The sequence below is a fragment of the Vulpes lagopus genome, chromosome 20 (genome assembly GCF_018345385.1).
Source record: "Vulpes lagopus strain Blue_001 chromosome 20, ASM1834538v1, whole genome shotgun sequence".
NCBI classification, from domain to species: Eukaryota; Metazoa; Chordata; class Mammalia; order Carnivora; family Canidae; genus Vulpes; species Vulpes lagopus.
In genome coordinates this window covers 24,772,587-24,799,922 of record NC_054843.1, presented here as the reverse complement: position 1 = coordinate 24,799,922, position 27,336 = coordinate 24,772,587, and the positions used below count along the sequence as shown (strand labels likewise).

Genomic DNA, 27,336 nt, shown 5'->3' with positions numbered 1-27,336 from the left:
AAAGGCCCTGCAACTTGGCATCCCCGTGGACATCAATCTTGGAGAAAACGAAACGGATCCAACTTTTGCCAGAGTTTAATAGCAAAGCTGTCACATTTCACACAAATGAGTATCGGGTCTGTTAGCGAATGGAAAGAAGGGACCTGGAGAGGCAGAAGAGAGGAGGGGGGGCTGCTGAGCGCACTCTTTTCAAAGAGGCTCCAGTTTTTAGGGGAGGGGCCGGGATGCTCCGCAGAACAGGAGAGACGAAGTAGTTAAAAAAAATCTCGCTAGCGAGGGGCCGGAGCCTCGGGATGTGGGTATATAAGGGCGCGGCGCCTCCAGCGCAGAGCTGCTGCTGCTCCTGCTCCTGCTGCTGCTGCTCCTGCTGCTGCTCCTGCCGCCGCCCGAGAGCCGGGACTGGGCGCACCGGCCCGAGGCCCGCGGGGAGCATCGGGGTCGGTGGGGCCCGAGCGGGGCTCCCGCTGCACCGCCGGCGCGGCCGCGGGACCCTCTGACTTGGTTTCCCCTCCGACGCGCCCACCCCCGCGCGGACGGCGATGAGCGCAGGGGGCCGGCCAGCGGGGCTCGGGCTGCGGGAGTAGGGGCCGGCGGGGCTCAGCTCCGGCGGGCGGGGGCGGGCAGAGGGCTCCGAGGCTCCCCGCGACCCCGCGCCCGCCGCGATGAGCCGGGCGCTCTCGCTGCTGCTGGGCGCCGCGCTGCTCTGCGGCCACGGGGTCTTCTGCCGCCGCGTGGTCAGCGGTGAGTCGGGGGCCGCCTGCGCTGGGGTCCGGGATCCCGGGGGTGGGAGGCGGGAGCCGGGGGGGTGGTGCAGACGGTGGGGGGACTCTGTGTTCCGCCCTCTTCCCCGCTCCCCAAAAGCGCGCACGGAGAAAAGTTGAAATTTTTTGGAAGCGCCTGGTTGCAGCTCGGAGCGCGCTGTGCCGCGTCCTCACCAGCCCCGCGTCCTCACCAGCGCCGCGTCCTCACCAGCCCCGCGTCCTCACCAGCCCCGCGTCCTCACCAGCGCCGCGTCCTCACCAGCCCCGCGTCCTCACCAGCCCCGCGTCCTCACCAGCCCCGCGTCCTCACCAGCCCCGCGTCCTCACCAGCGCCGCGTCCTCACCAGCCCCGCGTCCTCACCAGCCCCGCGTCCTCCAGGGGTACTTTCCACTTGGCTGCGTAGGGAGTCGGCCACGGGGCAGGGCTTGGCACCTGCGCAGCGCGCGGGGTACCCTCCCTGCAGCGGGCTGGGGAAACCTAGAGCCAGGAGAACCCTGCAGAAGTGCCACCCCCTGTGGGCCCGGCGTGACTTCGGGCCCCCCCTGGGCCCGCTCGGACGGGCCCGAGGCCGCAGCTGCTCCGTGGGCCGCTCTCAGGCTCGGGGCACGAAGCCTTTGTTCTCCGGGAGGCTGACACAGAGCGGGGCCTCCGTGCCGATGCCCACGCACACCTGATTCCAAGGTAGGGACTTCTCGGGAGACCAGTCAGGTTCAGGTAGGCTGAGGCTGAGGGGCACCTGGCAGTGACCACAGGTTCCTGCACACAGTAGGCGCTCAGCTAGGGGGCTGGGGTCAGTGCCAGGGAAGCGGATCAAACTGGCAAGCTTCCCAGCATTCGCTCTGGTTTTTTTTTTTCTTTTTTCTTTTTCTTCGACTTTCACTGTTCTCTGGTTGAGCAATTCCTATCACATTCACCCTCTCTTAGTTTTTGGGAAAGTCTCTTTAAAAAAAACAAAACAAAACAAAAGGGGAAGATTCTCAAAAGCTTAGGATGAGTGAATAGTGCCTCACGTGAAAACCGAGCACAACTACCCCCACTGAAATTTCTTGCAACGGTAATTAAAGTGGTGCAATAAGTATCTGTTGAATGTGTGTGGGCGTGAGTTTTAAGTGTGGATTTTTTTCTAAACGTAAAAAGCGCAAATTCCTTCTCACATTCTGTCCATCTGTAGAACAGGTGCCACTAGAGGTAAGGATAAATGACAAATGGTATCAGCTTGATGGGTAGTGAAGCCAGACCTTTGGAAACTGGCAGGTGAAGCTTAATTGTTGTTGATCTTCCCCTCGGCGGTATGTGATGTTCTGCATCTTAAGAATACAATTCTTAAATGTCTAGTTATCAATCACTCGCTGCTAACTTTTTGGCCCTCTTGGAGACACTGGAATCAAATACCCTGTGAACTGTCATTAGGACATGCGTGCTGCTTACATTTGGGGGGCATGGGGAGAAAATCAGGCTCTTGGTATTGATAAAATGAAAACTTTTGAGTACCAAGTAAGGATGTTACAGGAACTGTGCACTAGATGTCTTTCCCCCTAATTTAGCTTTGAAGAAAAAGTTCACTCTATAGACCTATCTGAATATGTAAATTGCATATCTGACTGCCTTTGTGTTTATGAGAATTACTCTTACAAATGAATGAGCAGCAGAGACCAGGCTTTTAGCATATGGTGTGTTTTAAACTCACAGAAACACTTCATTGATACTTAAATAGTATCCTTTTGGTATATTCTTGTTTATATGCCATAAAACCTGCAAAGGAGAAGGATGATATGTAAACTAAAAACATAACTTAAAAAATTATTGATGTTTATTTTCTGTTCTATTGCATAAATTGTTGCAAACCTTTTGTTGTGTTTTTCTATTAAGTATTTATAGGCATCTTGTAGGTGACATCTGGAAAATTTCTAATTAACTGAACATGATCTATTTGATTTAGCATAAATGATGATGTTTACTTGATATCAAAATAATTACTTAGTTATGGCTTTCTTATGAATAATTTAATTGCCTTTGGCCATAAAAATTCACATTAAAATTTAACCATTATAAGTTGTGGCTTTATCCTTTAAAGATAAATTTTTAAAAATATATTTTAGCCATAATAGCATGAGTACAGACAGTCCAAAACATGACATGCTGGAAATAGTAGATCTAATGTCTGCCTTACCAGTGTTAAGTTTTGAGTGGTGCATCAGCTTTTTCCTGCCACTGGGGACCATTGACCGAAATTCTACTCAAGTGTCTATCAAGTGAAACAAGCTCTTTGGGGGCACTATTAGGAACATACTTATATAGAATGCATTTGCTGTTTGTTAAATATCAGTACGACTATTTGCAATTTCTATGTAGTGTACCAAAATAATTACTTTTCCCAGAGAAAAAGACAGGAACTCACAAAATAATCCTTTATAGAAATTTTCTTCCTTTTAGTACTTCAAAATATTCAATAAGATACTTTCCAATACTTTTAAATACATCACTGTTTTAAAACTTGAGAGCATTAATTTATAAATGAAATAAAAAAATTTTAACAAGAAATAACATTTTAAAAAAGATTTTATTTATTATTCATGAGAGACACAGAGAGAGGCAGAGACATAGGAAGAGGGAGGAGAAGCAGGTTTCATGCAGGAAGCCGGGTGTGGGACTGGATCCCAGGACCACGGGATCATGCCCTGAGCCAAAGGTAGACATTCAACCGCTGAGCCACCCGGGTGCCCCAAGAAATAACATTTCAAACTTCATCATCATAATGTGCCCCATAAGAGTTAATAGCATCTAATTAGTTAGTTAACAGGAAAGTATTTTTATAGGTTAGTGGTCATGCTTATTTTGATGCACAAATATGTAATAAATTATATAACCATGAGAGTAATTTAATGAATTAAAGAATATTTAATGAAAGAGTATTTAATGAATTTATGAGTCAAAGTTGAGAACTACTTTTAGGATCTTAGATTTGCACTGATTAACACAGATATGTAGAGAATATTTGTGGGGAGTACAACCATTTAATTCTGTTACTTGACTGGGAGAGAATGACTTCTTTAGGACAGAGGTAAGAGGATTTTACTTATGGGGACTTGGGTCCATATGAAAAAGAAGTGTTCAGGGGTGTCTGGGAGGTTCAACTGGTTAAGCATCCGACTCTTGGTTTCAGCTCAGGTTGTGATTTCCGGGTCATGGGATCAAGCTCTGTGCTGGGCTTTGTGCAGGGCATGGAGCCTGCTTGAAATTCTCTCCTTCTGCACCACCTCTCTCTCTCTCTCCCCCCTCCTCCTCCCCCTCTCCCTCTCAAATAAATAAGTAAATCTTTTTTAAAAAAAGAGGTGTTCAAAATTCAGGTTTCTAAGATGGGAAGATATATCTGAAGATCATATGGATATTTTTAAACATTTGAAGGGTTTTGATGTAGTGTGTGTGTGTGTGTGTGTGTGTGTGTGTGTGTGTGTGTATTTCACTCTTGCTTTTTCTTTTTAGTGTTCACAGCAGTGATCCCCAACTTGTTATGCAACAAAATGGCATTAGGTCAATTTCATGGTACCTCCAAATTTCTGCAGAACACTTTAATACATATCATTTTGAACTCATTAAAACTGGCCTGCATTGGGGCAGCCTGGGTGGCTCAGCGGTTTAGTGCCGCCTTTAGCCCAGGGCACGATCCTGGAGACCTGAGTTCGAGTCCCACGTCAGGCTCCCTGCATAGGGCCTGCTTCTCCCTCTGCCTGTGTCTCTGCCTGCCCCTCTCTCATGAATAAATAAATAAAATTAAAAAAAAGTTTTAAAAAATTGGCCTGTATTTTAAGAGACTGGGTGATTTAGACACATCTCTTTTACTGTGCAGATGCCACAGAATTATGCAAATTAATGTGTGTTGACCAGTAGTCTATAGATTATTGTAATAGCAAGGGAGATAGGAAAAAATCTGCTGAGCATACCCCATCCTGTAGTACCGTTCCATGACATCATCAAAAGCATAAAGTGATGACAGTGCAGTTTTCAAAGATGCAATTACTTTAAGTATCTCTTGGGCAGGAAAGGAACAAATTAATCTTATTACCAGTCATTTAATAAATTACACATCTATCATTGCCATTACTCCTTAACTGCTATTTTTCATCATTTTATAGTTTTGTTTTAGGACTCTTTTTCCTGAGGATAGCAATATCTATTACATTAATGTTAAAAAAAAAAAGAGGTGGTATTATATGAAGGGGTCTAGAATGGAAATCCAGCTGATGTTCTCACTAACAATTTTTGCTTTTTATAGCAGCTTTCTTTGCTGGGCACTTGGCATACAGGTGGATGGAAATACACAACTGGCAGGCAAGATTGTTTCTTTCACTATTGTAACATTGCTTGGTAATATAACATGCCTGACAATTTGACTATAGTTGCAATCCTTGTAATTGGGAAAAATTCATTTGGGCTTTGCTTTCTTTAGAAAATTAAAGGGCTTGATAAAAAAATAGTTAAGGCTAGATATGGTTTGAAAATATGAGATAGATGTTCCAATATTTGTCCCATGTCTCTGTGTTCAGTAACAGAAAATCCACAATCTGCTTAGAAAAACAAACTTTTTTTTTTAGAAAAACAAACTCTTAATGCACAAGCCCTTGCATATACCAGCAATGCTAATCAGTAACAAATCAATTCTGATCATTATAACATAGAAAACATGCATCATGCATGTATTCATCAATCCCTTTATTACCAAAATATTTCACTTTAGAAAAAATACTACGTTTGGGACAGATATGGAGGCAGCATGAACCTCTGGGTAAAGGCATGGACTATGGAGCCAGACAGACTGCCTGCTTCTAGACCCTGACTTAAGAGCTGTGTGAATCTGGCAAAATATTGAACTTTTCTATGTTGCCTTGCTCATTTTAAAAAACAGATGAGAGCTACATCATGAGACCTATAGCACAGGATTGTTGGAGGGTTAAGGGGTTTGGACAGATTCATGCGGATTGGGTCATGCACAGACAGTACATGCAGAGAAGCTGAGAGGGAGCTCAGTATGCAAGCCCACCTAGAGGGAAACACAACTTTTTCTAGCTGAAGAGCCTACATCACCAGGAGAGAACATAGTTTCCTAATTTACCAAAATTGTGCTAGCCATGAGACCCTTCATGCTAAACTATTGATAAATTTCTGGTGTTATGATTATCAGTGCTTCTTTAAAACTCCTTTTTAGGTAAGAAAACTGGCCAGAAAAGTTTGTCATGTCCCCATGCATACCCACAGTTCAAGGACAGCTCTGGCATTCAAAGCCAGTTTGAATGGAGGCTTTAACCTTTAAGTCACACAGGTACCTGGTTTGCCATTTGTTATTTAGATCTCAGCTTTAAATATGCAAATTAAAAAAATGAGTCTCTTTCCCTTCTCAAAGCTTGTGGTATTTCCCAAGGAGGGGAAGATAGGACTTGCAGCTGCCACCACTGTCCACAAAATGACCCAGAACTACAGTTTTGAGTTTGTTTATCAATGCAAGAAAAGAGGTCCCAGCACACTCATGATAGTGCATTATGCATTTAATTGCACTATAAAATCAACATTACAGAAATGAGCTATTATAATAAAGAATTTTTTAATAAAGAATGATTCTTAAGAAGTTGGTGTAACATTGAACACTGAAAGGAGGACACTGCTTGAAAGCATTTCTTTTTAGTTTAGAAGTGTTGGCATTGCTGTCAGAGTTTATGTCACAATGTATAATGTGGGATAGGCCCTTTTAGCGATGTGATTTTGGGGAGAGTAAGAAAGAATGATGAAAAACAAATTATTTTGTGGAATTCTGGTAAAATATCCAAAGTTCAGTCAGTCAGGTTTGGGGAAGACTTGTCATGTAGATTCTCTTCTGCACAACTTTTTAAAAAATATTTTATTTTTATTCATGAGAGACACAGAGAGAGGCAGAGACATAGGCAGAGGGAGAAGCAGACTCCCTGTGGGGAGCCTGATGAGGGACTGGATCCCAGGACCCCGGGGATCACATCCTGAGCCAAAGGCAGATCTCAACCACTGAGCCACACCGGTGCCCCCAACTTATTATTATTTTTTTTTTTGCAACTAAAAGTAGATCATGATTGAATCATAAGAATTCATAAGAGGTCTATGCTTTTATTGAAAATTATGGTATAAATTCAACTCAATATTGATAATATATGACTATAGTGTAAGGTACAAGAAAAATGTATTGCTTTACTAATAGAGGACTCAACTGTCAGAAAGTTAATAAACATAAGCAAAATAAAACTGAATCATAGATCCCTTCTATTTAGGAAGAACAAAGTAAACTGCCATAACTTAATAAGTTTGGCCCCACTTTTGTATCTTGCCAAAAACATTTACTGCCAATAGTTAGCTCTAAAGGAATTTTCATGACTATAACAAAAGACAAAACCATCTATTCATGGGAATAGTAGAATAGCAGAATCTTAGTGGTGACAATGATAGGAATGTTTATTTTAATAGGCAGTACTGAGAATTATCCTAAGTAAAAGTGCAAGTATACGTATGTAGTTCTGTATTGCATGTGTGTATAAAATTAATAGGTGTCGAATCCTAGGTGGAAAGTCTTTTGTAACTCTTGTAAATAAGCCAACAATCCAAAAGGATGTTTGTCACTGTAATACTAGGTGATGTTTAATTATTGTTAAAGTTTGCCTTAGTGTAACTGTTATATGGTTATCTCAATATTTATCTAAATACTTTATGGTTAATAGAATAGTAGATGTAAGTAAATGTAGTATCTGGAAGATTAGAATTCCTATTGTTCAAAATAGTCAATGGAAGATTTTGTCTGAATGTAACGTTTAAAGATCAGAGAAAAGGAAATTCTCCGTGTGATCTCACAGAATGAGAAGAGAGGCCATTGTAATGGTTCTCTAGGAAGATTAGACTTTACAGAAGTGGGGAAAGTTGCTTCCAAAAGATCTGTATTAATGGAACTTTTCTGGGAATTAGGGCAACATTTGTTTCCCAGCTGTTGGGAGTTCCACTGCCGTGACAGCCAAATGTGATCAGCTGAAATGGTGGTGAGCATTCAGTAGCTTCTTTTGCTGATTTTGCTGCAGCTTGGACCAAATTTGCACAATAAGGCAGTAGTTGGTAGTGAAATAGAAATGGATGTGAAGAAATCCAGTGTCAACTTTAACTTACTGTATATATAAATGGTAATAAAACTGGGCAATGTATCTACAATTTTCTGACAACAGCCTTGCTAGATCTGAACTGCTAGTGACTTTTCAGTTCAAAATCTGAGGACACAGCTGATACTCAGTGAATACCTTGGAGTTCATATCTACCTGTGCTAGTGGTAACTGGCCACTGTTCTGATCCCCTGACAGTCCCTCTGCTATGCAGCCACCATAGTCTCTACCTCCTCACCATGACCCTGGACCACTCCATCATCCACAACCAAAGAGGGGAATGCCTGTCCCAGACAGTGCCCCAGCCAGCTATCATCTAGGACTTCTGCAGTATCAGTCATTACTTTAAATTCAGTCCCTGCCTTAGGTTTTTCTCTTATTAGTATTATTTCACTGTAGACTCACATGGTGATGTTAGGAATTTCCCCATTACACTAAAGTTCTCTTAAGCATTTCATTCAAAGAGCTATCTTAATTTTATAAATGAGTTAATTCTTGTCATCATTTCTATGTCCTTACCATAAACAAATCTGTGTTGTATTTATTTTTAACATATCAAAGATAATGAGCAGAAATTGTTGGCATATAAATCATAGGTAGGCACCCTCTGAATGCGTGCTGGCTTTGTTACATAAACAATTTTTACTCATTCAAATGCCTGACTAATTTAAAAAAAAATTTGGCTCCTTTTGACATCTTGCAAAACAATGTTGGTGGATAATTTAATATTTCAGAAATGCTGAAGTCAAATTCAAGTCTGAGAGTTCTTGAGAGTAAAAAAAATGAGCAAGTTGAAAGCTCAAGGGAATGCAGTTGAGATATATTTTGAGACTTAGAAATATGTAAAGGATGTAGAAGAAGAAAATGGAAATAGCTTGCTTTAAAAATGCAAGCACAGAACTTATTGGGCTTAATGACATTTTTAGAATATTATCAGGAACAACCATTTTAAACAATGAAGTCATCACAAAATCTAATAATAAATTAGGAGAAATTAAAATAAATAATTGTGTTAGAATCAGCCACTGGGACTTCCATGTTTCTCTCTAAAGGATTATTTATTTCAGACGGATTTGTCCTCTTGATGTCTCTTTAATTCCATTTTCCTGTGGTCATTCATACTAACGTTTTATTTTTCATTAACAATTAGTTGGGGGCAGTCCGTTAATTTGTTCTTATTATACAGTGTGTTGCTCCCGGGTCCAGATCACAGTTAATGAGACAGAGAGGACACCCGGCTGGCTGGCTTGCCTTGTTGCAACTATTTTATTAGAGGACTCTCCTCGGCTTGTGCCAAGATATTGAATGCAGTCAAACAATGTGGTGAGGTTAATGGCCTCCTGATTTCTGCTCCCTCCTGACTCTGAGTGTCCTCATAGGTCAATTAATTGCCAATTCTGAGGGAGAATGGATGTGATACCGATGTTGACTCAGTGTGATGTACGTAATTAAGAGTACAAAGATGGAATGTTGTATTTTTGGGGTATAATAGCACTCCTTCCACTACTGACAGATTTTCTTGATCAGCTACAAAATTAAATACCTGGTGAAAAAAAAACTCCAACAAGAATCATGTTTATGCAGACAAATCTTAAGAAAGCAGGAAAGCTCTGCCTTAATTTCTTAGCACAAAGTAATTTGACTTCATTTTACATAAAATTATTGGTAGTCTGTTTTCTGAGACCAAATCTAAACTGAAATCGGAAAAAGATGAGAAAAGTAATAGAGGCTATGGGCAGGTTGGGAATAAGAAATAATGACAGAGAGACACATGGCATTTTTAATGTTGACAGCAGACTCAGAAGTGAACCAAAGAAGCTCTGAAAAACAAAACAAAACAGGATGGCTGTTCTGGAGATTTTTCTCTATAATTGGCTTACTTGTCAGGTGGTATAAGGGGGCAGATGTAAACAATAGAACAATAGGAATTCCACTGCTGGTAGAGTTAGTTAAATCCTGTACACTGTAATATCCCTGGTATATGTGTGGCTCTATTATGACCTGATGTGATCATCTGCAGTTGCAGTTATGTCACTGAGTTATTAGGAAAAGTTATTCTGCTCAATACATAGACATATGTGAAATTCACATGTAGAGGTATGTGAAATTGAATTCTGAGAGATTGTTTTATTTATTTTATTTTATTTTATTTATTTATTTATTATTATTATTTTTAAAAGATTTTATTTATTCATGAGAGACAGAGAGAGAGAGAGAGGGGCAGAGACACAGGCAGAGGGAGAAGCAGGCTCCATGCAGGGAGCCTGACGTGGGACTCGATCCCTGGATCTCCAGGATCAGGCCCTGGGCTGAAGGCGGCGCTAAACTGCTGAGCCACCCGAGCTGCCCTGAGAGATTGTTTTAAATCAAACTTTTGTTGCCTGTGTATTTAAATCTTCACAGATGTTGTTAGAGCAAAAGTAGAGCAGTAATGTTGCACAATGAAGCTTGATAAAAAGGGTGATATTCCATTAAGAGGTCTCCAAAATTATTTTAAGCTTCATTTGGGGTTCTGGTGTATATGTATATATATGCCATATATGTATGACTTTTAAAAATATATGCATATATACATACGCACATATGAATATAGTGACTTTAAAAATCTTTAGAGATACAGGATAGGTGGTTTAACCAAGTGCTGTAATTCATAAAAATTCTTAAAATACAAGTATAAATAAAAATTACATTTTAAATTTCCTTTCCAAATTCTGATTATTCTCTTTAGTTATTCATACGTTTTGGACATTTTGTTGCTGCCAGTCTTTATTCCTAAAGAAATATGCAATAAAACTACCAATCGTTAAGATTAACCATGGGGAAAGGTAAATTTAAATGAATTTGGATTTGAATTGAATGAAATTCTAAATTAGGGAAAGTTATTTTTTTTTCTTTTAAAGTTGTATTTATTTATTTGAGACAGAACAGAAGAAGTGGCAGAGGGAGAGAGAATCTCAAGCAGACTCCCCACTGAGCTTGGTGGCTCCATGTGGGGCTCAATCTGACAAACCTGATATCAGGACCCTGAGATCATGACCTGACCGAAATCAAGAATTAGATGCTCAACTGACTGAACCACCCAGGAGCCCCTAAATTAGGGAAAGTTTAAAAGAAATGCAGTGTTACTACTTTTAGACTCATAAAGGAGTTAATTTCAACTAGTCCAATAGGGCATTTTTTAGGTTATATTTGAAGTCCTTTTATTTAATATGTCTCCATTTAATACGTAAATCGGGACTCTAAGGCTGAAAAATAATTTGTTCTCATAAATATCATCTAATTTGTTTTTAGCCAATCAATCAACTGTTTTTAAAAGAGAGGTTTGACCAAATTTCAGTTTACCCTGATCTCTACCCAAGTTATCAAAGATTGATAATAATTAGCAATTGATGGGATTTTAATAGCTCATTTATTACCTGATTTTTGTTTTCACATTTAAAATGCATTTCTTTTTTATTTGCTTGTTTTAAGTATTTGATTTCCTAAATTCAGTGGTGCCTTCATGGCTCAGTTGGTTGAATGTACAACTCCGCTTGGGCTGGGGTCATGATCTCAGGGTTGTGAGATCCAGCATGACCTCCACCTGTCCCCACTTCCTGAGCATGGGTTCTGCTGTCTGCTTGAAGTTCTTTCCTGTCCTCCCTCTCTCTCTCCCCTTGCTCCTCCTCCCTGCACTCCTGTGCACTCACTCACTTTCTCCTTCTCCCTCCCACTCTCTAAAATAGATAAAATCTTGATTCTCTAAGTTCAAACTTGGAAAACTTTATTTGGAGTTTATAACTCATTTGAGATGTCTATGTAAAAGGACAGAAGTCATTGGCTGAGCAACTGGAGCTCACACATACCATGTTCTATAAAATCAGAAAATTGGCAATGAGAATTTTTTCAAAGATTAATCTAGAGTACTATAGAAAGCTATCCTGTCACTTCTAATACCATATTATATTAATACGTTATTACTGGAATTACATTCATTCTAGCCTCTATTAACTTTCGATTTTAATGTATCTGCTTTCATGTATATACAATAAAAGATATTTACACCTTAAATTTGCCACCTTATATCTTTCTTACCTTCTATACATTGCTTTTTTTACTTGTTTTTAAAAATTAAATTGTTTTATGAATTATTTTTCTTTAATAATTTTGACTTTTTAGCTTTCTTTGCTCTAGATAGCCGAAATTTCTCCAGCTACTTTTATTTACTGTGGTAGTTTATATCTAAGCCAGAAGAATCATGCGTTCCCTTAACAAAAATTTTCTTGAAGTATGGTGTTTAAAAGTTTATGTTACAGGTTTACTAGGGAATCAATTTGCTTTTAAAAATTGAAAATAATAACTTAAAAAATAAACCCCATAAAATGATTTAGTGGAAGAATTGTTCTTGGGAGAGTGTATCCTGTTTTGATTGGTTCTTTAATCTTAATTCATAGTAGCATTATAAATATAGTTCTGATAATCAACACCTAGATTCTTTTTTTTTTTTTTCAGGCCAAAAGGTGTGCTTCGCTGACCTCAAGCATCCCTGCTACAAAATGGCCTACTTCCATGAACTGTCCAGCCGAGTGAGCTTCCAGGAGGCACGCCTGGCTTGTGAGAGTGAGGGGGGAGCCCTTCTCAGCCTGGACAATGAAGCAGAACAGAAGTTAATAGAAAGTATGTTGCAAAACCTGACAAAACCAGGAACGGGGATTTCTGATGGTGATTTCTGGATAGGGCTTTGGAGAAATGGAGAGGGGCAAACATCTGGTGCCTGCCCAGATCTCTACCAGTGGTCTGACGGAAGCAGTTCCCAGTACCGGTGAGTAGGGATCCTGCAGAGTTGGATGTTCTCTGGGAGACTCAAAAGGGAGAAGGGAGATTTCAGGTTACCTGGAGAGGATGTCAGAGTAGAATAGGCAAAATGGGTGAAGGGGGTTATAAGGAGGGCACTTGTCACGAGCACTGGGTGTTACATGTAAGTGATGAATCACTAAATTCTAACTGAAACTAATATTACACTATAGGTTGACTAATTGGAATTAAAAAAAAAAACTTGAAACAGAAAACAAAATAATAGAATGAATGAAATCACTTTGGGGCAGCCGGGGTGGCTCAGTGGTTTAGCGCCGCTGTCCACCCAGGGCCTAATCCTGGAGACCCGGGATCGAGTCCCATGTCGGGCTCCCTGCACGGAGCCTGCTTCTCCCTCTGCCTGTGTCTCTGCCTCTCTCTCTGTGTGTGCCTCTCATGAATAAATCAATGAAATAAAAAAAAAAAAGAAATCACTTTGAGGTGTTCCTGTTGCTCTTTTTATAGAAACTGGTATACTGATGAACCTTCCTGTGGAAGTGAAAAGTGTGTTGTGATGTATCATCAGCCAACAGCCAATCCAGGTCTTGGCGGTCCCTACCTTTACCAGTGGAATGATGACAGGTGCAACATGAAGCACAATTACATCTGCAAGTATGAACCAGGTAGGAAGAACAGTAAGTAGGTATAGCAGATTTTGTGCATATTTGCTTACATTTTTATCTTTACTATTTATATTCAGGTTTCGTTGCCTTTGGCTCCTTTTGTTTCTCTGCTATGAAACATAGAATGACTTTGCAGCTTGTCATATCCCCCATGAACTGAAATATACTTTATGCTATAGAGCAAACTGCCCGATCAGTTAAGTACAAGGGAGGAACTACACACATGTGGAGAGCTGTCTTTAAGAGAAAATAATATTTATAACCTTAAGGTCAAATTTTGCTTTTGTAAAGAGATTTTATAAAGAATAATCTATTTTAAAATATTGTAAATATTTAGTGTAACGTGTGTGAAGTAGGTATAAGTCACCAAAGTACCAAGAGTTTTACACATGTGAGCAATAGATCTTTGGATGATTATCTAGTGCACTTAAGGAAACAAAGTGACTCCCTCCTAGAACCTTAGCTTATTGTTTGTTGGCATGTTACTTTGCATGTGCTCCTCCATGACAGTCAGATTGGTTATAGCTCACTGAGCCACGGTGGAAAAAAAGTAGGGGCATGTGTCATGGTCTTCCTATTTGTCATTCTTTGGAATATGTCCCCTTAGATAGCTTTTTGTTTGAAGTCTCCAACTTCTTGCCCTGTGCAGCATGGGAAGATTGCATTGACCTGAGCTATACTTGGTGGGGTTTCCTGTTGACATAGTAAATTTGAATTACTTTGAAGAGGACAGCTCAACTAAATTAATATTTGACCAAAAGTAGAGACTAATCAAAACTATGTGAACTAATTTGTTTATTCACCTAATAAAATCACACTAGACATTTAGGCCTTGAGATGTTTTTTTGTTTTGTTTTGTTTTTTTTCTCCTCAGTGTTGGGAAGTGTCATTTTAAGTCTTCTGAGGGGCTGTCTACTTGACCTCATAATGTGTTTATGGAAGGCAATTATAATCAAGTACTGCTATTTCCATTATTCTCTTGAAATTACATGATTCCTTTCTCATAAGACCTTAAAGCACAAGGGATTATTTGGATTAGATTTACCCTTCTCTTATATTTATCCTGCTCTTTGGTATATTAGTCAGCTTGCTATATCCCTGGTGAGTTTATTCTTTAAAGCCCTAAATCCATCATTACCCTCCTAGAAGCCTTTGCAAAGCCAAATCTGTTATGCACTTATGTTCTTTGTCTTTATTTTTTTTTCTTGGAAAAACATAAAATTGAAATTCTCTGATATTTTAAATTGGTGATACTATGTACTTGAAACTATTGAATGAAACAAAGTATGTTATAGAGTAGTCTTAGTATTTCTTTCCCCTTTCTTTAGCTTTTAAGTAAACTGTTTGACCCTTCATATATTGGTTTATTTTTATTTTGCATTCATACTTACCAAATTATTCAGGGCACTGTCAAGCCCAGAATCTTTTTTACTTGTTTTGTGTAAGCAATCTAGATTCCTATTACTCAGGGAAGAGCATTTAAGATAAAAAATTGTTTTTTAATTCTACATTCTACCTTTATCTTCAAATAATCTATACTTTGTGAATAAGATTCCTTTATATATTTTTTGTTTTTGATGGACATGTTCAGTTTTATAGTTATAAATATGTAACTATATTTATAGTCTTATTAATACAGTTGAATTTTATTCTTTATTTTAATTTAGATAGTTTCATCTGTATTTATTTTCTATTTGTCAGCCTTCCTTGAGCTTAGTATTTTATTTATGGAGGATGCTGGTTTGAATGAATTTCTTGCTTATATAGTCAGTGCTCTTTTAGAGGAGGCTGATTAGTTTTTGGTGGTGAGGGTTTTGGAAGAGTAAGCAGTGGTATTTATTAAAATTTATGATTTAAAACACTATTTTGAACTTTATTCTCCAATTACCAGAAGTGCTGTGTGGTTTGAACTTAATCTCCTCCTCCTGCCTCCTACATACCATCTTATAATATGACTAATGATATCTGAAGTAGTAAACAATTAACCTAAGTATGAAGAAACTGAATAACTCACTGACTTTCTCATCCTTTTCTCCATTTTTTATTATTATTATGAGTTACATATCTATTCTTTGTTTCTGTAAGTGTTATCCTAAGACATTTTTATGGGGATACTTCAGAAACTAATTTTTATATTTATTAAAATTGCATTATGTACTCTTGTTCTTAAGACATTAAAATAGTGTATATGGGATTAAGTTTCTATAATATTATTTATCAGAAATCACATCAATTTAAAGATTATTAAGATAATTTTTAAGAATAACCAGTTCTGTGTTGGTAAAATACATAATATCTGTATTATTTGTTCAGCAAACACCAGCTGAGCAGCAACAGGCATAGAATGCCTAAGTTCTATAGAAAAATGAGTGTAGGGTAGGACTGTAAAACCTACAGGAGGCTATTAAAGTGTTAGGGTGACATATGTGTAGAAGAAAATAATAAATATTATTACAGGATGGTGTATCATAAACTTTCAATAAAGAAAGACTATGTGGCCAAATTAGAGTAGTCAACATAATATTAAAAATGATTTAACATTCTACACTAATACTAAATGGTGCATATGTTTTTTTTTCTTTCCATCAAATGACAAACATACGCAGAGAATTATATTTTGAAACAAATGAAGATAAGTTACAGGGTTCTTTTTTCTTACTAATTCAGTTTACTTTCACTGAACTATTAATTTAACAAATAGAGCCCTTGGGGAAAAAAAATAGGCAGCACAGCGGTACCAGATCATGGTAAGAAATTTTGACATTTTTAAATTGCATGACCACTGAAGATATCTTGTCTCATAAAACCAGGGAAAGAAATAACTTTACAAGCCTTAATTTATTATTATTTTTTTAAAGAAATAGCCACTCCTGGAAAGCAAATCTAACTATGTCATTGTTTTTCTAGGACAGAAATATGTTTTAGCACGTTGTTACTTGAATCATCAATTCCAAATGCAATCCATGTAGTCATCTGCTGAGTGTCATCAGTATAGACATGCTATTGATTTCTAAATACAGTTGGGTGTTGCAAGGATTCACCAAGATCTGAGTTGCAAGATTCACCAAGTGGATACTTTATTCAAAGATAACTAAGTGATGACTTCACAGTTGAATAATTTCATGTAAAATTAAATTCAAAATATAACTTTTATCTGAAATGGTTCAGAAATCAAAACTATGGTATTTACATTATTCATAGACTTTTATTTTCATCTATGTTTGTATTTCTCTTTTTTATCATTATATATGATGCTTATACTTATTATTTACAGAAATTAATCCAACTTCTCCTATAGAAAAGACTTATTTTACAAATCAACCAGGAGATACCCATCAAAATGTGGTTGTTACTGAAGCAGGTAATGAATTCACATGTTTCTAACCCTTCCGTCAAAGAGCAGAACCTGTAATTTTAAACTCTGCTTCATGTTGGCACTAATTTTTCTTGTTGCTTGGTAGTGATACACTAAATTGGGCCTAGGGAAATTTACTTTTGAACTACGTTAGAACAGATAATGCTAAGCTTGTTTTTCTTTTTAAGATTTTATTTATTTATTTGAGAGAGAGAGAGAGCACGCACACAAGCAGAAGGAAAGGCAGAGGGAGAGGGGGAGGTAGAAGCAGACACCCAAGACTAAGATAATGACCTGAACTGAAGGCAGATGCTTAACCAACTGAGCCACTCAGGTGTCCCCTAAGCTAGTTTCTGAACGAAAGAATCTATTTTGTTCCTTCTTATTTTTCACTTTAAGTAGACATAACTAGCAATAAACTACACAATCTACATGGAAACCTGAATTCGACAACACATGGGCATTATGATGTAAATTGGCACATTCAGCGGCCTGCCAACAGTGGTGTGCTGGTAAATGTTTAGGGAGTGACTGATGTGGAAATGGGTATATGGGGAAAAGCCTGAATTGTATCCTGCGCAGAGTCCTGTGGTGGTATGTACTCCCATTTGGCTGATTTTAGCCTAACAAGGTGACATCACTAGTGAGGAGGGTGGAAAGAATGCATACAATCAGCTCTCAACTCAGCTGCCCCTGGCAAAAGAAATAATGAAATCCCAGTGCAACTGCACATTCCCTGATTGGAATGTAAGTCCCGATCAGAAATTGCTATTAGTATTAGTTAGGCACTCCTTTTAGGATGGTCCTGTGACAATTGGACAGAAGTCTTGATTTATCCTAGTTGATTTGTGAAGATTGAGCCAAAGACTCAAAGTCGCAGAATCTTTCCACAGGTGATCCAAAATCCACGAAAGCGTAGGAAATATTTTCTCTTTTTCTTTACTATTATATATAAGGGATCATCATGGTATTTTGAAAAGGAATGAAAATATTTCCTGAATTCTTAAAATCCCTGAAGTCATGTATTGAGGGCTCAAGAAAAGGTGAAAGCATATAGCAAGTTATCTCCAAAATATACCCCATCACTAAGACCTCAGTTTATATATCTTTTGTTAACAAAGGACATGATGTGCAATTAAATGAATAGTTTGATCTAAATCTGGTCACTGACTAGAATAGTTTAGATTGGTAATGCCGACACCTTTTGATTTGCTAACTAAATGTATAGTTTTTCAATTTGCTTTTCTTGTACGGACATAATATTAAACCTTAGTGTGTTTTACTTTTCAGGTGCCTGATTTTAAAACAAGTCAGAACATATAAAGCCAATTAAAAATATTAGTAAATAATTACATGAGGAATATTTTCCCTTTTATGACACTGAAAAAATATTTAATAAAGTGATTTTAATCTGTATGGGACTTAAATGTGGCAGTTTTTTATTTTACTAAGAATACCTAGCATTATCAAGTGTGATGAAGCAGGATTAAAAAAGTTATTCATTTTAGAATTTAATTAAGATCAAATCTTTATGCTTCTGGAATCTTGTGTCTCTGGGTTATGACTATCATTAGTTAATGTTTACTAATATTTAATATTTTGATTTAATCCCAGAGAGTCTTGCATATCATCATGGCATTGACCTTATTGGTTAGGATAATTATGTAACCAATAAATCAACAATTATTTTAATAATCAGTGCTTGTTTCTCTAAGTAATAACCGAGAAGGATTAATGAAGTAAGATAGCTAAGATTACTAATATGTTGTGAAAACTAGCCCCTATCTAAATTGCAGATTTAAATAATAGTTTTAGAAATATGGACATTGAACTGGAGCATGGCAACCAGTGAAGTAAGATTTTGTTCTTAATTTTTATCAAACAAATATATATTATTTCATTAGATTATTCAATATTTGGGGAATAAGATTTCTTGGAATTCATTTATTTGTAATAATTCTATCTTACTTTTAAGTTTTGGAAAATGTTTATATAATTTTAGTGTTAGAATTTTGCCTCAGCTGTCTCTTTATACTAAGACTGTTTTACTTTTATAGGCATAATTCCCAATCTAATTTATGTTGTTATACCAACAATCCCACTGCTTTTATTGATCCTGGTTGCTTTTGGAACTTGCTGTTTCCAGATGCTGCATAAAAGGTAAATAATTCATGTATGTAGAGACAACTTGAAAACTTTTATGTAGGTTTTCCAGAACTCATTAAAAATATTAGTATTAAATTATAATTTTCCTTAAAAACGTTCTGATTTTCATTATCTGTCAGTTTAAATCCAGTATATACAATCTAATGAGATAGGCTTTGTTTATAGGATTCATGAATTATCTCACTTAATATTCACAAGTCGGATGGTGTAGGTACCCACTTGTTTTTGTGTTTCAGTTGAGAAGATGGAGGCTTAGATGGGTTACACAATTTGCTTTGGGTCTCATAGCTAGTGTGTGTATGGTGTGCATCTGATATTTGAATCCTTTCAGGCTGACAGTGTATGTAACTATACTATACTGTCTCCTGTTTATTATGTATAAGCATTAGTGCTAAAGCTTTCCATCTTGACCTGTATATGTCAAGACTTGATTTTTGGGTGCTGTATGCAAGACTTGATTTTTGGGTGCACTCTGTAATATTTATTTAAAATTTTAAGTACTAGGCTTTTGTTTATTTCCAAAGGGTATTTTGAGTATAGGAAATAAAATCCAATGGCAAAATCAGGTCACTTTTAGTAGGCAGCCTCAAACAAAATGGTATATCTTAACAGCAAGATTCTTAGGAGTATCCTTTTTTTATCTGTTTAATCATACCCTTGAGTTAGAGGTGAAATTTTTTCATGTGTGTCAATTTATCAATTAAAAAGTATATGAAATATATGTATTAAAAGAAAAAGGATGCTGCATTTAAATGAGAGCATATTTGCTGGAATAAGCTAGCCATCTTTGTCAGTATTTTGTTTCATTTCATTTCTATTTCATTTTTTTGGTACCTGAACAGGGATCTTTGTCAGTATTTTAAACAAAAACTGAGTGCCTCCATCAGAGAAGGACCTGCATATTTCTCTTTTGATTTGAGTCTATCTTCATCTGTTTCTGAAATAAACCACAATAGAATTCACTAGGGAAAAAAAGCCCCAGGAAGACAAAAAAACATGAAATAGATGTAAACTCTAAATGGCTCACATAAATTGTTTAAAGGACACAAAGCATGCTGTACGAGCTATTTAAATAAGACATTTCAAATAATGATAAGTAAGCATGGCAAATTAATACTACACTTTGTGTTCTCTGGTTTTTTAGTACATATGGGAAACACAGTTAAATTTTTTTTGTAATATTTTGTACAGAAAAAAGATGATAGTAAATATGTTGTTTCTTCCCTTAATTCCTAAGACTATAGATGGAAAGATGATTAGCCATTTTGAAAAGCAGAGAAGTAGAGAGAGGATGTGATATAAATCCTCCGTTAATTCAGCAAACTGTTAAGGGAAGCGCTGTAAATAACAAATTAGCTTGAAAAAAACAATTTTAAAAATATTATGCAGACATTGTCATTTCTAAAATAAAAATGACTAAAGTGCCAGTAACTGAGTTTTCTCTAAAGTTTGTTTTTCTTCTTCCAAATAGTGTATTATTGTGGAGATTCTATTAAGATAAAAGTCTTCCAGATTTTTACACCTTTGAAGATCTGTGGAGTTCTTACTTGTTTGAAATTCTCAGAGTGAGAAAATAAACCAGACTTGAGTACCTCCACATGCCAGAATTAGCTGTAGTGCTTCATTCATTCATTCTTAGATGGTCCCCTTTTCCTTTCTTCCAGGAAAGCAAGGAGAAACTTCACCAAAGACTCAACTCCATTATCATCTGAGTGCCTTGCAGAAAGTTTAAATTCCAATCTGGTACACATAATGGCTTATATCATTCCATGTCATATTCAAATAATGACTTATTTCCTTAACCAATAGTAACTCTGAAATAAAATACTAATGCTACACAAAAGTTTAAGTTATATTAATAACTTAACCACCTTTTATTTACCATCTGAAAACATTTCTTGTTTTTCATAAACTTTGCTTGATTTATTTTTCATTCATGTTAGATGACTTTGTAGATAAAGATGTGTTGGTCTTACTTTTTTTGGAAGCAAATCTCCAAAACATATAATTTGGGCATATTTTATTAACAACGAATTCACAGTTAAATGGAAGTCAAGTAAGTAATATTATAGAATTGTATTGCTCAGGCTTGTTAGGAAGAGTTCTTTTCTGTCTTGGAAGGACCTCTGCCACTGTTGGTAGACAGAATGGGACACTCAAAGGGTGTGGGGCAGATGTCAGATGCCCATGAAGGGACAATCTGTGGGAGGCCAAAAGTGCAGGACCCCGGTTGCAGGAACCAGAAGTGGTTACATGGTCCAGGTGAGGGCTCATTCTCAGGAAACTGGACTCAGGAATCTAGGTCTTGATAAGTAGCCTGGTAGAGAAGGACTTGCTTAAACTCTAAAACAGGCATTTATGCAGGAGCCTGAGAAGTGGCTATTTTATGGAAAGAGAGTGAGAAGACAGCCAGCCCTCTACAGGGGCTGGAAGTGTGAGCTCGGATTCTACATCTGACAAGAGGGAAGTTCACTCTCAGATCTCTGGGAACTAAGTTACCCAGGCCTGAATCTACTTTCAACTACATTGGTTGAAGAAACTGAAGCAAAACCAAGCTTTCAGGGACTAAGTGAGTTTACTATAAAACAGTAAAACCGAGGGAAGGGGAGGGGATTAGGAAGGTCCTCATATTTAGGACAAAAGCACTATTTTGATGATTTGGCATTAAATATAGGATATGTGAATGGAAGAATATCCAAAAAGCAAAATTTCAAAAATCACTGATCAAATAAAATGAAGATTTATGGGTGATTATAATGAATGTTTTTGGTATTATGTTAGACACATTTGCCTGTGTGTGTCTGAATGTGTCTGATTTTAAAGTAAGAACCGGTCAAACAGGGATCAATTTTATTTTTTTCATCATTTCACATGACCTGTTTACCATCTTCACATACTGGAATAATCTAGAATTTTTTGTAGATATGCTGGTGAGAGAAGAAAGGGTCTGAGATATCTCCATTTGGACCCAAACATGCCTATTTCCATAAAAAGGGCTCAGATGTTGAACTTACTTCTTCTTATGTTTTTCAGTAAAGGAAGAACAAAAACTAGCCCAACCCAGTCCACATTGTGGATTTCAAAAAGCACCAGAAAAGAAAGTGGCATGGAAGTATAATAATTCACTGACTTGCTCCAAAACAGAAAATAAAATTGTCAAATTCTGGATCTGCATCAGGAATGGCAGGCATCAGAACATTAGCTTGGAATGGCTTGAAATCTCAAAGGGTCTGCAAGATGAACTGTAAGCTCCCCCTTGAGGCAAATATTAAAATAATTTTTATATGTCTGTTAATTCATTTACAAAATACGCTGTGCTAATGAGTGAGACATGCTTATTTCGCTAAAGGATGCACCCAAACTTCCAAGTACATGGAATGGACTGTGCAGATGAAATTGCCGTCAACACATCAGAGAACTAACTATATGTGTTGGAAGCAGTTATTTTTGTTTCTGTCACTTTTCATAAGTTGTAATCTAGTTAATGTAATGTAAATTGTACTAAAATTTACAGTGTGCAAAAATATTTTACCTTTACATAAGTGTTTGATAAAAATGGACTGTTCTAATATTTATTTTTATGGTGTTTCATTTTTCAATACATGCTGTTTTGATTAAAGAAATGTATCCCTGTTTACAACTGAATCCACACACATGTAGATGTATTACCATAGAAAAATTTCTTTTATAGAAATGGTTCATCTTTCAGTTTCTCTGCTTTGGGATCAGACAACATTTAGGAAACCTCTTCAGAAATAAGAAGCTATTTCGTTAACTGTGGTGGAAATTTACTCAAATATTTTACTTAGAGGCAAGAATTGTCTAATTTCAATTGTGCAAGACATGTGCCTTACGATTATTTTTAGTTCAAAATTCAACAGATTTTGTAACAACTTTGTTAATAGCTGTATCAACAATATTACACTCAGTCTAGAACAAAAAAAAAGTGGCATACACAATATAAATCATATGTCTTCACATGTTGCCTGTATAACCACAAGTAGCTCTCTGAGGATTCTGGAATCCATTTGGTCCCTCCCTTGCCCACAAAACAAAGATGGTTGTTTGGGGGCAGGGATTAAGACCAGAAGCAGATGGCTGCAGAGGGGACCTGAGGTTGTTCCTAGCTCTGTTCAACCTCTGTCAGCAGGTAAAGTGGTCTCATGGTTGGGACCAGGTGCTTGGTCACCATCACTGTGGAGGTAAGCACAGCACACAGATGTTTCACCAAGGAGACCAGCTATGAACTACTGCAAACATGGGTTGGAGGGCATCAATGAGCATGTGTTTGTGTTGAGGATTTGGCTGAGAGAGTGAACTGTAGCTCCTCTTGTCTTATCGCCTGCTAGTTTCTTCAATGCTTGTGGCTTCTTCTCAAGAGACTTGTAACTATCTGGTCTTCAAATGTCCCTGTGTTCCTCTTGCGTAAATAAAAAGTTCTTGTTTCTGAAGAATGACCATGGGTATTGTCTAAATCTTTTAAGTGAACAAAATATAGATATGTTTGCATCAGTACATGAAGGGGAAGACAAGTGACTATCTAGGTAGGATATGAATGGAAGTTGGGGTTATGGAGGACTTTAAGCCTTCTTTTCCCTGGTAAACCTTTTAAGTTGGAAAATTAAGAACTTTCATTAAAGCAATTCACGAGAGTTGGTTGGCAAAACCGAGAGACAAATAGAAATGAGCGGGCATTGGCTTCCTTTCAGCTGCCTGGAGGCTGAGGAAAGGGGAAGGACAGCTGCAATCTAAGCTTCCATCTGCCCATGTTTAGCACTCCCTTTCTCTGCGTGGTTACCCATCTCTGCTGGGATCTACCACTTCCCTCCAAGCTCCCACTGCGTGCATCTCTTCCTTCAGTCAGGACTTGATGGAAGGGAGAAAGTGCTTTCCCGTTGTCTGTGCCACCCATGACTACCACAACAGCTGCATGGCAGGAGAGGCAAGGCAATGGGGAAGGGCCATGGTTTTGCCTTTTGTCTTGATCCAGGCTTGCATAGCTCTTCTGGTATCAATTACTAAACCCATGCAATCAACTTCTCTTTTATTAGACAGTGATAGTGAGACTGTCCTTAGAGTTTCTTAAAATTTTAGCTGGCCTCTGAGAAATGAAAAGGAGTACATGGTGTATCTGTTGTTTTTATTTTCAAAACATAGTTCTAATACATGTCTTGAAATGTGAATTGTGAGTATCCAGGGAGTAAAATCAAACAACACACTCTACTATTGTTTCTCCATCCTTTCTAACTGCTCCTAAGATCAAGTCATTGGAAAGGTCTTAAAAAGAGTAGTGTATTTGGGGACTCCTGATTTTTGCTCTAAGAATAAATACCATATTTGTTTACCAGGAATCTGTAGTGCCCAATTATCTAGCCACACCTTTTTATATGACATTGTTTTCGCTTTCTCTGTTCCCCAGCAAGAGAGACTTTTGGTATAGCAACACATGATTATCTGCTATCCTCAATCTTTGAACTTCCTGAACCCCTACCTACACAGTAGCCCCAATGCCTCTTCAAAACATCAGTAATAATCATTCGTTTCAGATGTAACCCAAATTGTGTTTCTTCCATAGGGCTAGTCTACACTCCTTTAAACCTTACTCTTTCTTTTATTATTTTGGACCATATAGACCCATGCAATTTGTGTGTATGTGTGTGTGCATCTGTATTAAGTAGGTGTGAATTTTGTCTTCCCAAATCAATAGATTTTGTGTGGTGAGCTAAATTGAAGTTTGCACTTACTCTGGAAATGATCCAAGAGATTAAAGCAGTGAAGCAAATTCATTTATTCCACATTTTTGGCCTTCTAATGGGTGATTCAGCTGTGTCTAAGTAAGTTTTGCACATGTTAAAAACATTCACTGTGAAACACATAGATCAGAAAATAAGCATTTGTAACAGTTGCATTTTTGGATATGTCTGATTACTTTTTGGAAACTTAAAAATATTAGCTTGAGATAAATAGAAGGTATGATTAATCCAGGAAAAAAATGATCCAATAACAGAATGACAGTATCAGTTTATTTACTTTTTGTTTTGATATAAGGGTGATGCATAGACTTGTGCTTATTTGCTGTTTAATTAGCTTGAGAGGATTGTGCAATCAGTTTAGTCCACATCTGTAACATGAGCTTAAAGCACATATTTTTTTTATGAGTGGGGAAAATATTAAGGATATGCTCAAGATGAATTGGAAATACACTTAGATAGAAAAGTGGGAAGACTATTGAGATTCTGAAAATAGCTATCTTAGGTGGAACTAGATAATTTATAGTAGTTCACTTCAAATAACAACATAGTGTGCAAAAGTTTATTGCACTTCTTTTCCTAATTTTTGCCAAAACTTTTAAGTATATAGTATATAGTTTACAGCAGCATTCCTTTGAAGAAGAGAACATGATAAAAATGATTAAAAACAAAGGAAATGATCTCTGTGAAAGATCAGCTGTTCACAATGAAATCAAAATGTATTATTTTGAAGTTACTTTGTATGGTGAAGATCATTTTTTGTTTTCACTCATACTACTCAGCATTGCAGTGGCTTATGTAAGAATAAACTCTTTTAGAAACCATTTTTACAAAAGTCTCAGTTTCCATGCTCCTTAAAGTGGAATGGGAAAACTGCATGACTTTCATGTTGGTTCAGGGAACACCCTACTGTAGAAAACTTTGTATCCATTCTGTGAACCTCAGGACCCGGGCATACACCCCTGGACGATTAGGCAGTGCACACTGGTATCCAAATGATGTCACACCAGCCAGGAACCACCTGTTGTTTTCTTGGCACATTAATGGTCCTCCTGAATCCCCCTGAAGAGTAAATTGCAAAAGAAAATTGTAGATGTGTGTCAATTGGTGTAAAGATCTAAGGTTATTTTTAGCAAATCAATTCAAAACTAAAGATCAAAAATATGATTTAATTGCAAGTCATCTGTTTATCTCCTGACCATCACTCTCTGTCAAGAATGAGAACCTTTGTCTGCTCATTAAGGACATGAGAAACTATGACAATTAAAACACAATTTGTATGTAGTTTTATACATGTAGTATAAAAATAGTTTTATACTAATTCATGATGTAGTTTTATAGCAAAAGTTTCCATACTTTCATTATGGCATTTGAATAGGTACTAAGAAATTCTCTAAGGCACAACTATGAGAAGTATCCCAACCAAAATATGTATTAAAAGCTGATCATTTTATTCAAAGAGGCATGATATGGTTTCACTCATAGGTGGAATTTAAAACAGATCAACATAGAGGTAAAAAGAGAGAGAGGCACACTGTAAAACAGACTTATAACTACAGAGAACAGACAGGATTGCTGGAGGGGAGGTGGGGTGTGGGGATGGGTTAAATGGGTGTTGGATATTAAGGAGGGCACTGTGATGAGCACTGAGTGTTGTATGGAAGTGACGAATCACTAGATTCTACTCCCAAAACTAATATTCCAGTATATGTTAACTAACTAGAGTTTAAATAAAAACTTGAAACCAAAAAATCAAAACAGAAGTATGTTCCAAGAATTATGAGAGGCTTTGCAGAAAAGACACTTATTTTACATTGTGTGTTTAAAGAAACTAAAAACTCACACATGAGGTTGATTTTAGTTCTTTTGGGTAGTTTTTTCTTTTTGTCTTTAGATGAACACAATCAGATCTAAAAAAACCTTAATATTTCAACTGTAATAGACATATCAATGATATAATTTATGATAAGCACATATTTTCACAGATTTTAAATGAGAAAGAATTGTTTCTAATTTTTAAATATTAATTTTAGCAGCTTTTAATAGAGTTAATTTCATTTGCACATGAGTATTTCTGTATAAAGCAAAAGAACATAATGCGAATACGTAGTACCATTACTTAATGATGGCATTGACAAATATTTCTCTTATGTTAATTTTGCAGAATTTTTTATCTTTTTTTTATATATTTATGAAGGAATTTAAAGCCTTGTGTACTTTTGTTGCAATCCCTGGTATAATAGAATATTTCAATCCAAGTTTGTGTTAAAAAATATCCTGAAAGACTTTTTGTCTGATTCTTTATTATCTTTGGGACCATATTTAAGGGAAAAACCTGTGGTGTATAAAAGCACCTTTTCTTGCTTGGGTACAGAGGAACATAAATTACACTGGCAACCATAGGTTACCTCTTTTCTAGATGTAACAAATGTGTTTGAGGGCAAGGATTGTGATTTTTATTTCTGTATCCTAAACCTTTATAATATGGGTCCATAAATATTTATGGAACAGTTAAGGATAAATACAAGCTCAAAGAGATTATTAAAAAATAAACCCCAACTGTTTGGGTATTTTTAAAAGGAGTCATTTGGTTTTCTTCATATTTTTTAAAAAATAATTCCATTTTTAAGAAAGACAATAGAATCTAGACATTGATTCCATGAATCAGGATTTTAAATTGTCCAACA

At 37.1% G+C, this 27,336-nt stretch overlaps 2 protein-coding genes across 5 annotated transcripts in view; one reads left to right on the top strand and one right to left on the bottom strand.

Moving 5' to 3' along the window:
• The first annotated feature begins 348 nt into the window (after positions 1-348).
• CHODL (chondrolectin) lies at positions 349-22,146 on the top strand. 4 transcript variants are annotated; one of them, XM_041734731.1, is made up of 7 exons: positions 349-741; positions 12,414-12,723; positions 13,221-13,378; positions 16,653-16,739; positions 18,791-18,893; positions 20,564-20,642; positions 21,933-22,058. In XM_041734731.1, exons 1-7 carry the CDS (start codon positions 663-665, stop codon positions 21,933-21,935), a joined length of 819 nt encoding a protein of 272 aa, XP_041590665.1. In that variant the 5' UTR covers positions 349-662; the 3' UTR covers positions 21,936-22,058. The 4 variants fall into 4 exon arrangements, with proteins under 4 accessions (XP_041590665.1, XP_041590664.1, XP_041590666.1 ...); XM_041734730.1 differs by lacking the exon at positions 20,564-20,642 and having other exon boundaries at positions 21,933-22,146; XM_041734733.1 differs by lacking the exons at positions 349-741; positions 20,564-20,642 and adding an exon at positions 1,276-1,443 and having other exon boundaries at positions 21,933-22,146.
• A 2,754-nt stretch (positions 22,147-24,900) lies between these two features.
• Positions 24,901-27,336, bottom strand: part of TMPRSS15 (transmembrane serine protease 15) — a 119,475-nt gene continuing 117,039 nt past the window's right edge. Inside the window, exon 26 of the mRNA XM_041734712.1 lies at positions 24,901-25,711. Within this exon, the coding sequence (XP_041590646.1) occupies positions 25,556-25,711 (156 nt within the window). The 3' untranslated portion in view covers positions 24,901-25,555. The remainder of the gene's footprint in view (positions 25,712-27,336) is intronic.